At 33.1% G+C, this 14,912-nt stretch overlaps 1 protein-coding gene across 1 annotated transcript in view; it reads right to left on the reverse strand.

Moving 5' to 3' along the window:
- LOC110452210 (green-sensitive opsin-like) overlaps positions 1 to 13,791 on the reverse strand; it is a 28,982-nt gene extending 15,191 nt beyond the window's left edge. Inside the window, exons 1-2 of the mRNA XM_021500587.1 lie at positions 13,753 to 13,791; positions 13,353 to 13,458 (exon numbers count right to left, since the gene is read on the reverse strand). Of these exons, the coding sequence (XP_021356262.1) occupies positions 13,353 to 13,458; positions 13,753 to 13,791 (145 nt within the window). The remainder of the gene's footprint in view (positions 1 to 13,352; positions 13,459 to 13,752) is intronic.
- Between the last annotated feature and the right edge of the window lie 1,121 nt (positions 13,792 to 14,912).

Here is a 14,912-nt window from a genome sequence, read left to right on the forward strand (position 1 = left end):
GATGGGGGAAAAGAACAACAGGAGTCCTTTGACAAGCTGAAGACAGTACTTACAACGCCTCAGATTCTTGGTTACCCAGATCTTGCTTTACCATTTGAAGTTCACACTGATGCGAGTGGAAAAGGATTGGGAGCCATTCTCTACCAAACACAGGACGGCCTCAAGCGAGTAATCAGCTATGCAAGTAGAGGATTGACCAAAACAGAACGCAGATACCCAGCTCACAAACTGGAATTTATGGCATTGAAGTGGGCCATAACCGATAAGTTTTCCGACTAACTGTACGGAAAAACATTCACAGTAGTAACTGATAATAACCCGTTGACCTATGTTTTGACTACAGCAAAATTAGATGCAACGGGACACAGATGGTTGGCTGCACTTGCCTCATACAACTTTGCCATAAAGTATAGACCCGGAAGAAATAACATCGATGCGGATACCTTATCCAGGATGCCAGAGGACACCAACGAAAAGTTGGACATGGACTCGGTCAGAGCGGTGTGTGGAAGATTGCAGGGTGATGGGAGAGCTGATATTCTGTCTACAGATAAGACCTGAGATGAGGATGCAGTAGAGATGGAACAGTTGACCTCACGGGACTAGAGACAGTATCAGACAAGGGACTCAGTACTGCAGCCTTTCATTCATTCTGTCAGAAAAGGACGTAAACCATCACGGCAGAACCTTAACACAGCACAGTTAGCCATATTGAGAAGTTTCAATCACCTTTATTTGGAAAACGGAGTGTTGTACACAGATATCATAAAAGGAGAGGAAACCGTAAGCTGGTATTACCATCATCTATGGTGAAACGGGCGTTACACTCGCTACATGATGACTTAGGACATCCAGGGAGAGACCGTACCCTGTCATTAGTTCAGGAACGTTTTTATTGGCCTGGTATGACGAGAAACATTGATGAATGGATAACCAAGTGCCAGAGATGTACTCGACGGAAAACACAAACACCCAACGTGCACAATTAGTGAATATCAGGACATCTCAGCCGTTAGAATTAGTATGTGTAGATTTCCTGACTCTAGAGACATCAAAGGGAGGTTATCAATACTTGCTGGTTCTAACGGATCACTTCACAAGGTACGCACAGGCTTATCCCACAAGGAACGTGACAGCAAAAACCACAGCAGAGGTTTTATTCCACAACTTTTTCATACATTATGGTTTCCCTATACGTCTACATTCAGATCAAGGACCGAGTTGTAATGGTATGTGCGAACGATTTAATCGGACTATACTCAACATATTAGGAACCTTGGAACCAGACCAGAAGTCTGATTGGAAGAAGCATGTGGGACCTCTGGTACACGCCTTTAATTGTACGCGGCATGAACAGACTGGATACAGTCCATTCTTCCTTATGTTTGGAAGAAAACCCAGACTCCCATTGGAGAAAAACATGTCAGTCATTCCAAGTACATTGACGAGCTACGTAGTAAAACATCCCATGATCTTGCAACCAAGAGTGCGGACAAGGGAAGGGAGAAGCAGAGGGAGCATTAAAACCAGCGAATCAGGGGGGCCACAGTGCAGGCCGGAGATCGGGTACTTGTGAAGAAGTTGGTACATGAGGGAAAGCATAAGATAGCCGATAGATGGGAGCAGGACGTGTACCTAGTTACAGAACAACCTAATCCGGAGGTACCAGTTTTTGTGGTGAAACCAGAGACTGGGAATGGCCGCACCCGGAAGCTCCATAGAAACCTGCTACTGCCAGTTGAAGATTTGTTCGACCAAGCTTCTGAGGGACTGGAGATACAGGAAACAGCCTCAGAGAAACCAACACCCAAACAGAGACGTAGAAGGAAAACTAGGATTACTGGAGAAGATAGAGAAGAATCTGACACAGGAAAGGATTCTGTGACAGATGATGAGGAGGATGACTACTTGATAGTCATGGATGGTTCTACACCCACAGTATTAGGCACCCCATCTAGTGCTATAGATGAGGATGAGAAGGACCCAGAAGTTTCATCGAGTGCTGGCTTCGGTATCACAAACGTACTTAAGCTGAGATTTGAGTCCGAACTCAAGAACTCAAGCTCAGCGTCCGTATTTCGTTATCACAAACTAAAAACTCAGCTCAACGCCTCAAGCTGAGCACAAAAAGCTGAAACTGCCCAAGAGCAGACTTAAGTTCGAACTCAAGCTCCGGAACGAAACTGTTTGCTATAAAATGGCAGGCTTGTAATGACAAGAAAATGCTTTTACAATATTGATTTGTCACAATCATCCAAAGTGTTGGAGACACACACAATCTTTACTAGACAATTATGCAGGTAAACCGTAAATATTGTCAATTTATTTGCCATTTGTTGAAAATACAGTCGTTTTAATAAGCTGTAAAATGAGTCTGAGATGAATGGGGTCCGAATACGATAGCCCTGGGCCCGAGTGCGATTTGAAATATAAATAATCTATGCGTTATAGTTTCCAACCAAAGGACTTTACATGCAAATCGGATCACGGCTTGAATTTTGCAGTATCGTACGCTTCAAATGAATATTTTTTTGTCAGCATATTAACATTTTATGATAACCTTTAGAATTTATATGACAAAAAGTATTTCTATAGTGTGAATTGCTAGCTATAGTCCAAAACAGAGTGCATAGTCGTCGCACGCGCCATTTTTTAAAAACGTAATCAAAACATTGACATTTGAGTTTGAATTACGTTTTCTTGCGCTATTTGAACTTAAAAAACTAATTATCTGTAGTCATAAAATGGTGCATGGCTATCTATTCTAAGACTACATCATTGTTATAACTGATTTGTTGACACATTTATTTCTTTATGAGTAGTTTTGCAAAAAGTAATCCGATTTGGGTACCGATCCGATTTGGGTACTGCCACCTTGTGCTCCGAGATGATGTTACAATATAGACAATATTTCGGTAAAATAACAACATTTGAATGTGTTGACATGCAATTCTGGGTACAATCAGTATTTTTTTTCCATAATTTACACATAACAGTATATATTTCATTATGAAAAATAACAAAAACGATGCAAATACCTCGTAATGTAATTTCTCAAGAACGTCGTCTGATCGTTAGAAGCGCCTACTGACCATGATCAGTAATACTAAATACATTACGGGGCTTAATTAAATGCACCAGACAGCGACTTATCATCCATGAAAGCATTTAAGGTTTTAAACCAAGTAGTTTTAATATATGCTATTTTATACCAAAGTATATACAGTACCAGTTGAACAAACAAAAATAATTTCCTTGTGAAACATGATTTCAATGATTGATAAAAGTGGGGCAAAGGAATGACTAGATTGGAGTATTATGCCACAGGGACCTTAAAATGTGTTCCTGCTATATTTAGACCTAACGTAAGGTGTCCAGAGTAAATAGTTTAGGTCCAAATATAGCGGTTACAAATTATCAGGTCCCTGTGTATCTCACCACATGGTAGTTCTGCGGTGTATTTGCAATCTTTAAATGTGTATGTAGATATATCCAACAGATTTAGATAACAAAATATATACATATGGTATAATTCTATGAACGGTCGTTGTTTTACATGTACATACGATTGCATGGCTTTTAAAATCTATTAAATGTCTGGGGTTATTTTTTCTCGTTATATTTTCATAATTTGCAGTTTCGCAGTTTTCAAGATACAAAAGCTGTATCTCAGGAATTACATATTTTACCGTAAACTTTTAGTAAGATAAAGAACAAAATGACGTTATGCAAAAAGTATAGTTTCCTTTGCATAATAATTGGCACATCTTGAAAATCGCTCAACGAAAAGAATTAACCGTATTGTGAAAGAAATATTCAGATAACTCTCTTTCATGTTTCAAATATTTCTCTCGATAAGTAACATTATAAATGAGATCAGGAAAACTCACTGATACATGAAGAAATGCAGGAAATTAAGAGGGAAAAAGATAACTGTGAACTTTAATTTGGCACGGGACTGTACATATAGGTACATGTAGATAACATGATGTATATAAATAGATCATTTTAACAAAAAAATATTTAGATTTAAAAAAAAAATGTTTGAAAAAAAGATGAAGGTGGATTGTGGAAATTTCCATAATACAAAATTTTCTGCATTTACTACATTTCACATTATAAGGAATCACTTCTCACTACCTATGCCAATTGCAATAATGATTAAATGACGAGCAATGACAACGTAAAGTAACCAGAAGAAATGAATATCGTTCATGTGGAATTTTTAAACCCTTATTTAATAAATGTTTGCAACAATGTAAGTGTATTATTTGTAAAATGTGATGGATTAAGGAAATCAAGGACAATATCTATTAGGCTTCACATTAAAAAGTGCGTTTTTAGACATATTATATCGAACCCTTTCACCGCAAAATATAACATATATATACATGTGTATTGTATAATCGAAGGAATATATACACGTCTTGATTAGCTACATGTATTAGGCAATGTCACTTAAAAGTACCAACAATAAAGTTAGGTTTTACTATGAATAGTCTTTGAGTCACGACTATGTACAATACATCTCCCAGTCCCGATTGGTAGACCTGTGGTTATTGGGTGTTCAAATTTTACAAAAGAAATTGTCACTTAATTTCTTGTCTTAAGTTTGAATAAAGGGAATCATAACACTCGCCCGTTTTGTGTCGCACCTGCAGTATATTCTTGATCACGTCGTGGTACCAAGTATTGAGTACAAAGTAAACGCAATGTCCGCGACGTAGCCATTTCCTCTAGATCTTTGTCGTTAACGGAATCTTTTTGACCACACAGGTTACAAATTAATCTTTATTTTCATCATAGGAGCTTTCTAACACCTTTGCCTTTGCTTACCTCGAAAACTGACGGACACGGGAATCGATCGCATGAACACGTTTATAGCATGTTCTGATTTATTTTGAGTGAAGTAAATGCATGTTGTTAAAAACAGTGNAGACGTATCGGTACTTGATGAAGCTGGAGATGAGGACAGTGCTGATGACGATCAGAACTCTAAAGCAGAGACCCACCTGTCTGAGCCTCAGGAGGACTTTATCTCCCAGGGAGGGGAGGGGCGGCATCGAGTAATGCCGAACAGAAAAGAACTGGGAAACCCGTGCCTGTTCCTAGAAGAACTGGTAGGAGATGTCAACAACCAAGGTGGCAAAAGTCAGGTAAATATATTATGAGCCAAACTCCAAAGACACAACCAGAGTGGAAGGTAAGAGCTACTTATTTACAGAGCTTAAGTAGTGGAGGAACATTGCACAACATGCCGGAGCGAGTTTTGGACTCTTTGCTGTCCATCGTTAGTGGTGGAAGCTAGATTTCTTTTAGTTTATTGTTTAAAACCATTTATATGTGTCCATTGTACTTTTTTTTCCACTGTAATGACACGGAGGTCATTTCTTTTGTGAGAGGGGAGTATGTAACAGGGATATATATATTTATGGTCTGTAAGACTTTGAATGGATTTTAATATCATGAAAGGTCTTGCTGTAAGGAACCTTAAATGGTTGTTTGGTAGTATAGTTGTGGGATGAAAGAATGTGGCGCGAGGAACCTTAATGTTTGTGTGTTACCTGTATGTAAGAATGTGTGGAATGTGAGTTATTTTAGTCACATGACGTCAACGGACATTTTTATTGGCCATAGCTAACAACTGCATGATTTTTAACTTAACTAATATCACTCAGCACCAAGGAGTTGAAGGGTATAGATCGACTTTTGATATCAGAAGAGATTTGAAGTATTACGAATATAGAGAACTTGTATGACATGTTTAACACTTGGTATACGTAACAACTGCCGGTCGTACGCCGATTATTAGGCAAAGGGATTTCTGTAAACCCCCGCAGGATCTTTTTTTTTTAAACCACAGAATAAAAGGCATAAAAGAACCCAACAGTGTTTTGTGGATTTTACACACGAATATAGCACTGTAACACTACATCCAGACTTCTGCAGGTACTCATGGAGGAAAAAAAACAATTAAGCAAGCTAGGCTAGATTTCTTCCTTACAACTGACAATCTTTTAAATATAGTAGATAAAGCAGATATTAAACCAGGATATAGAACAGACCATTCGATCATTACATTAGAAATAAAAACTAACAATTTAGAATAGGGTAAGGTACTATGGAAATTTAACACTAGTTTACTTTATGATAATGAATATGTGAAGAAGGTAAAAAATACAATTGAACATATAAAGAAACAATATGCAGATAGTACATATGATAGAAATATAGAAGTCATTGACAATAAAGATATTAGATTTTCAATCGACGACCAACTTCTTTTAGAAACTCTACTGATGGAAGTTAGAAGCATTTCTTATGCAATACAGAAGTAAAAAAGACAAGAAAAAGAATTGATGGAAAGTATAAATAGGATAGAATCTGAAGACAATTTTGCAAATAAATTCGATATGTTACACCAAAAAAAAAGAGAATTAGAAACCATCAGACAAACAAAAATGAGAGGAGATCTAATTAGGTCTAAAGTTAACTGGATAGAAGAGGGGAAAAGGCGACAAAATACTTCTGCAGTCTTTTACAGAAATTTTGCTAACAAAACAATATATAAACTAGAAAAAGTTAATGGAGAAATAATTACTGAACAAAAGGAAATCCTGAAAGAAATAGAAGCATTTTACACAAAACTTTACAGTGAACAGTCTGAGGGTATAGAAGATGTTGATCTAGACATCTTACTTAAAGAATTTGATTTAAATAAATTAACAGACAATCAAAAGGAAACACTAGAAGGAAATTTAACAAAAGTAGAAGTAGAGCTTGGAAAAGCTTTAAAAAATATGAAAAACTGTAAATCTCCTGGAACAGATGGCTTTCTTGCAGATTTTTTTTTATTTTTTTGCCCGGAACTTAAATATTATATATTGAGATCACTAAACCAGGGATATACTAAAGGATCTTTTCCCACAAATTAAAAGCTAGATATTATTACATGTATTCCAAAAGGAGAAAAACCAAGACAATTTTTAAAAAACTTGATGCCTATTACATTATTAAATACAATTTACAAATTAGCCTCAGCATGCATAGCCAACAGAATGAAAACAATTTTCGATTTTATAATTTCAGAAACACGAACTGTTTTTTTTAAAGGGTAGGTTTATTGGAGAGAATACTAGATTAATATATGACATAATGAATTATACAGAAAATAATGACATTCCTGGATTAGGCCATCGACTCGGTAACATGGAATTTTCTAGACAAAGTATTTTTTTTTTTAAATTTTGGACCGAGTATCAGACATTGGATCAATACACTATATAAAGACACTTCATCAGCTATTATACAAAATGGTAGGTCTCACCATATCTTTTTATACTTGTGGCAGAAATATTGGCAATTATGGTTAAAAACAATGCAAAAATTAAAGGTATCAAAGTGGGGAAAAAAGAACACAAGCTCCCACAGTTTGCAGATGACACATCTCTTATTTTAAATGGTTCTAGGAAATCTTTCAAAGAGGCACTCAAAATGTTACAATTATTTGCTCAAATATCAGGTCTTAAGGCAAATAGTGACAAAACACAATTGATATGGATAGGAAGTAAAAAATTCAGTCAAGACGTCTACCACCATAGATGTAAATTAAAATGGGGGATTACAAAATTTAACCTTCTTGGAATAGATTACTCTGTCAACTTGGATGAAATGATTAACATTAACTATAATAAAGCTATACAAAAATGTAGATAAATTATTACTACAATTGTCTAAAAGAATACTTACACCAATAGGTAGAATAACTGTTTTAAAAACATTAATACTTTCAAAAATGATTCATCTCTTTATGACTATACCGAATCCAGACATAGCTTTTATTAAAACATTGAATTCTACCTTTTTAAAATTTATATTGCAAGGAACTATTGATAAAGTGAAAAGGAACACTCTAATTAAACAATACAACAAAGGAGGTTTAAAAATGATAGATATAAGGAACTTTATAGATAGTTTAAAATCTACTTTGGTAAGAAGTATACTGACATCTAGTGATAGGGAATGGAAAATTGTTTTTGAACATGAAATGTGTCCCATACAGTGTCTTTCAAAATTTGGTGAAGGTTTCTTTGAAAACTTAAATATAACAAATTTATTTTGGAAAGAAGTCCTAAATACATGGATAAAAGTGTCAAAACTAAATAAAATAAGAACCAAAACTGACCTCCTTACCACCCCTTTATGGTACAATTTTAACTTTAAGGTAGGGAATGAATACATTTATTTTGAAGACTGGCATAAGAAAGGTGTAAATACAGTAGTTGACATAAAGAAAGGGGATGGAACATTTCTAAATTTTGAAGACTTCAAAGACAAATTTTCTGTAACATCGGAATACAATTTATTTACTATCTTTTAAGACTACCAAAGATACAAAACTACAATGGGTCCAGTATAAAATTCAAAATCAAATTGTACCAGTAAATAAATATTTGAAAAAGATTGGCTTAACAAATAATGACAAGTGTAACCTATGCAAAAATAATGTAGAAGATTTAGAACATATGTTTTGGGAATGTAATGAAGCTCAGGTCATTTGAACCAAACTAGAAGAATGGATAAAACAAAAAACAAATAAAACAGTAGTTTTTGATTTGAAAATGATATTGTTTGGACATACAGTTAACATTGTCACATCACAACCTCTCATGTTCCTTATTTTACTTACAAAATACTTTATTGTTTGTGCATCAAAAAGACAAGACAGAGTTAACTTCAACTTGTTAAAAGAATTTATTGCACAGAGATATACAATCGAAAGAGTTGTTCACATAAATACATGTAAACAAATTCATTTTTTTTCAAATATGGGAAGAGTTGGAAAATGTATTTACATAAAAAACAACAACATTAATAAATTACAACCTATCCATATGGCATAAAGATGTAACTTTTTTAAAATACGATTTCTTACTGTCTTAGGTATTAAAGCTTCCTCCTACAATTGTATAGCAGAATGTGTATATATTATAGGATTCTATATATACATATATGTTTATGCATGAAATACAATTGAAAACCTTTATAAAGAATGAAGGAGTGTTACAATAAAAACACCTACTTATAATACACAATTTTGTTTTAAATGAATTTACTTGTATACTATGTGTACATGTTTATACACATTTCAAATCCTGATATTAAAAAAAATTAGCTGACTTATATACAATATATATCTGTACAATTTTTATGCTTAGTTCAATTGAAGTTCACTTAAATAGCAATGTAGATAGAAATTATTATTAATTCAGAATATATATATGGATATATATATATAGCCTTGTAATAGTTTATGTCTTTGTGGTGTGATGTAAATGTATACATTATGTGACGTTTAGTTATAAGTAATGTTTGGTTTAAAAAAACACTTCTCAGATACTGAACACCAAAACTTATCCCAAGCAAGGAGAAAAACTCAAAGATGTGACTCCTGTGAGAGGATATGATATTTTACATGACGTATCTGTGAAGGCAAAAAAAATACGCATATCTCTATCAATACTTACACATCATAAAATACACGTCTCTCTATCAATACTTACGTATCATAAAATACGCGTCTCTCTATCATTACTTACTCATCATAAAATACGCGTCTTCTATCAATACTTATATATCATAAAATACGCGTCTTCTATCAATACTTACATATCATTAAATACGCGTCTTCTATCAATACTTACTTATCATAAAATACGCATTTTCTATCAATACTTACATATCATAAAATACGCGCCTCTCTATCAATACTTACATATCATAAAATACGCGTCTCCCTATCATTACTTACTAATCATAAAATACCCGTCTCTCTATCAATACTTACATATCATAAAATTCGCGTCTCTCTATCAATACTTACTTATCATAAAATACGCGTCTCTCTATCATTACTTACTTATCATAAAATACGCGTCTCTCTATCAATAGTTTACTAATCATAAAATACGCGTTTCTCTATCAATACTTACATATCATAAAATACGCGTCTCTCTATCAATACTTACATATCATAAAATACGCGTCTCTCTATCAATACTTACTTATCATAAAATAACCGTCTCTCTATCATTACTTACTTATCATAAAATACGCGTCTCTCTATCAATAGTTTACTAATCATAAAATACGCGTTTCTCTATCAATACTTACATATCATAAAATACGCGTCTCTCTATCAATACTTACATATCATAAAATACGCGTCTCTCTATCAATACTTACTTATCATAAAATAACCGTCTCTCTATCATTACTTACTTATCATAAAATACGCGTCTCTCTATCAATAGTTTACTAATCATAAAATACGCGTTTCTCTATCAATACTTACATATCATAAAATAACCGTCTCTCTATCATTACTTACTAATCATAAAATACGCGTCTCCCTATCAATACTTACATTTCATTAAATTCGCGTCTCTTTATCAATACTTACTTATCATAAAATAACCGTCTCTCTATCATTACTTACTTATCATAAAATACGCGTTTCTCTATCAATAGTTTACTAATCATAAAATACGCGTCTCTCTATCAATACTTACTTATCATAAAATACTTGTCTCTCTATCATTACTTACTAATCATAAAATACGCGTCTCCCTATCAATACTTACATATCATTAAATTTGCGTCTCTCTATCAACACTTACTTATCATAAAATACGTGTCTCTCTATCAATACTTACATATTAGAAAATACTTGTCTCTCTATCAATACTTACATATCATAAAATACGCGTCTTCTATCAATACTTAGGTATCATAAAATACGTGTCTATCTATCAATACTTACTTATCATAAAATACGCATTTTCTATCAATACTTACATATCACAAAATACGCGTCTCTCTATCAATACTTACTTATCATAAAATACGCGTCTCTCTATCATTACTTACTTATCATAAAATACGCGTCTCTCTATCAATAGTTTACTAATCATAAAATACGCGTTTCTCTATCAATACTTACTTATCATAAAATACGCGTCTCTCTATCATTACTTACTTATCATAAAATACGCGTCTCTCTATCAATAGTTTACTAATCATAAAATACGCGTTTCTCTATCAATACTTACATATCATAAAATACGCGTCTCTCTATCAATACTTACATATCATAAAATACGCGTCTCTCTATCAATACTTACTTATCATAAAATAACCGTCTCTCTATCATTACTTACTTATCATAAAATACGCGTCTCTCTATCAATAGTTTACTAATCATAAAATACGCGTCTCTCTATCAATACTTACTTATCATAAAATACCCGTCTCTCTATCATTACTTACTTATCATAAAATACGCGTCTCTCTATCAATAGTTTACTAATCATAAAATACGCGTCTCTCTATCAATACTTACTTATCATAAAATAACCGTCTCTCTATCATTACTTACTTATCATAAAATACGCGTCTCTCTATCAATAGTTTACTAATCATAAAATACGCGTCTCTCTATCAATACTTACTTATCATAAAATAACCGTCTCTCTATCATTACTTACTAATCATAAAATACGCGTCTCCCTATCAATAGTTTACTAATCATAAAATACGCGTCTCTCTATCAATACTTACTTATCATAAAATACCCGTCTCTCTATCATTACTTACTTATCATAAAATACGCGTCTCTCTATCAATAGTTTACTAATCATAAAATACGCGTCTCTCTATCAATACTTACTTATCATAAAATAACCGTCTCTCTATCATTACTTACTAATCATAAAATACGCGTCTCCCTATCAATAGTTTACTAATCATAAAATACGCGTCTCTCTATCAATACTTACTTATCATAAAATACCCGTCTCTCTATCATTACTTACTTATCATAAAATACGCGTTTCTCTATCAATAGTTTACTAATCATAAAATACGCGTCTCTCTATCAATACTTACTTATCATAAAATACCCGTCTCTCTATCATTACTTACTAATCATAAAATACGCGTCTCCCTATCAATACTTACATATCATTAAATTTGCGTCTCTCTATCAACACTTACTTATCATAAAATACGTGTCTCTCTATCAATACTTACATATTAGAAAATACTTGTCTCTCTATCAATACTTACATATCATAAAATACGCGTCTTCTATCAATACTTAGGTATCATAAAATACGTGTCTATCTATCAATACTTACTTATCATAAAATACGCATTTTCTATCAATACTTACATATCATAAAATACGCGTCTTCTATCAATACTTACATATCATAAAATACGCGTCTCCCAATCATTACTTACTAATCATAAAATACCCGTCTCTCTATCAATACTTACATATCATAAAATTCGCGTCTCTCTATCAATACTTACTTATCATAAAATACGCGTCTCTCTATCATTACTTACTTATCATAAAATACGCGTCTCTCTATCAATAGTTTACTAATCATAAAATACGCGTTTCTCTATCAATACTTACATATCATAAAATACGCGTCTCTCTATCAATACTTACATATCATAAAATACGCGTCTCTCTATCAATACTTACTTATCATAAAATAACCGTCTCTCTATCATTACTTACTTATCATAAAATACGCGTCTCTCTATCAATAGTTTACTAATCATAAAATACGCGTTTCTCTATCAATACTTACTTATCATAAAATAACCGTCTCTCTATCATTACTTACTAATCATAAAATACGCGTCTCCCTATCAATAGTTTACTAATCATAAAATACGCGTCTCTCTATCAATACTTACTTATCATAAAATACCCGTCTCTCTATCATTACTTACTTATCATAAAATACGCGTCTCTCTATCAATAGTTTACTAATCATAAAATACGCGTCTCTCTATCAATACTTACTTATCATAAAATAACCGTCTCTCTATCATTACTTACTAATCATAAAATACGCGTCTCCCTATCAATAGTTTACTAATCATAAAATACGCGTCTCTCTATCAATACTTACTTATCATAAAATACCCGTCTCTCTATCATTACTTACTTATCATAAAATACGCGTTTCTCTATCAATAGTTTACTAATCATAAAATACGCGTCTCTCTATCAATACTTACTTATCATAAAATACTTGTCTCTCTATCATTACTTACTAATCATAAAATACGCGTCTCCCTATCAATACTTACATATCATTAAATTTGCGTCTCTCTATCAACACTTACTTATCATAAAATACGTGTCTCTCTATCAATACTTACATATTAGAAAATACTTGTCTCTCTATCAATACTTACATATCATAAAATACGCGTCTTCTATCAATACTTAGGTATCATAAAATACGTGTCTATCTGTCAATACTTACGTATCATACCCGCGATGGTCCTTGCCATCTTTTTCTCCACCCTAAGTTTTTTCCTTGCTATTCGACTGGTCATATCCCATACTCCGTTTCTTGCTATATTGCGTACCTGGCAATACAAAATGACATTTTATTTTTCAAAAAATATAGCTGTAAGTTACTTTCGACACTTGTTAAAAAATACAACTGTTATCTAAATTGTACACATCCGGTTTGTTCTTATTTGAGTTATACATCTATGTATTTCAAGATATGTAATATTATTGTTATATTCAATTTTTACATAAAATTTATCGCAGGTTATCAACGCTTTCAACGACTAGAAACGACCTGATATTTATTTTTCATACATTTTTTTCGTATTTCATTCTTAAGTTATAACAGCTTTTCCTCAATTGTATACCTGATATGAAGATATTTCTTCAAGATATAAGTGTGCCATGTTGACTATCGAGGAATGAACATTTCGTTTGGTTGTTTAGATAGGCAGATAAACTCCACGTTGAAATGATTTCGACTAGCATTAGTCTGCAATAACCGACTTTATCCTCAATGCCTATTTATTGACTATGTTCACCTCGCTATCTACCATTCAAATAGCGGATGGAAATATTCATTATATTCAAATGGCATAATACATAGTCTGTGAAAACGACTTTCCATCTACACATTGTAGATATAGTGTTTGTAGCAATATTCATATCTGCACACTGTAGATATAGTGTTTGTAGCAATATCCATATCTACACATTGTAGATATAGTTTTTTGTTTGTAGCAATATCCATATCCACACATTGCAGATGAAGTGTTTGTAGCAATATCTATATCTACATATTGTAGATATAGTGTTTGTAGCAATATCCATATCCACACATTGCAGATGAAGTGTTTGTAGCAATATCTATATCTACATATTGTAGATATAGTGTTTGTAGCAATATTCATATCTACACATTGTAGATGTAGCTTTTGTAGCAATATCCTTACCTAAACATTGTAGATATAGTGTTTGTAGCAATATTCATATCTACACATTGTATATATAGTGTTTGTGGCAATATCCATATCTATACATTTTAGATATAGTGTTTGTAGCAATATCCATATCTAAACATTGTAATTATAGTAATTTTGTTTGTAGCCTAACCCTAACCCTAACCCTAACCCTAACCCTAACCCTAACCCTCNGTCTAAAGGAACGGTATGTGTGTATATAGTAGTACCTGTATTGTAGATATACTATCAAATGAACAATTTATTGTTGTATATTCGAACAATTGACAATTATGTTCCACTGTGCATATGTATATATGATGTTATATTGTCACGTACGCGTACGTACACAGGTGAGCATTCATCACTCGGTTGGGCTACCTGTATAGGCAATCGTCCGTCACGCTCTATTGACTTACCACTGTATGATGGCCAGCTTAGTCCCTAATTCTCAATGAAAACAGTTTACGTTATTGAAGTTGGAAGTTGCTGAAATAAAACTTTACTTGAATATTACACGTTTAATTCAACATCGACGACATTATGTGTTATTAAATGTGTGCTTTGAT

Source organism: Mizuhopecten yessoensis, unplaced genomic scaffold, assembly GCF_002113885.1.
Source record: "Mizuhopecten yessoensis strain PY_sf001 unplaced genomic scaffold, ASM211388v2 scaffold733, whole genome shotgun sequence".
Classification (NCBI taxonomy): Eukaryota; Metazoa; Mollusca; class Bivalvia; order Pectinida; family Pectinidae; genus Mizuhopecten; species Mizuhopecten yessoensis.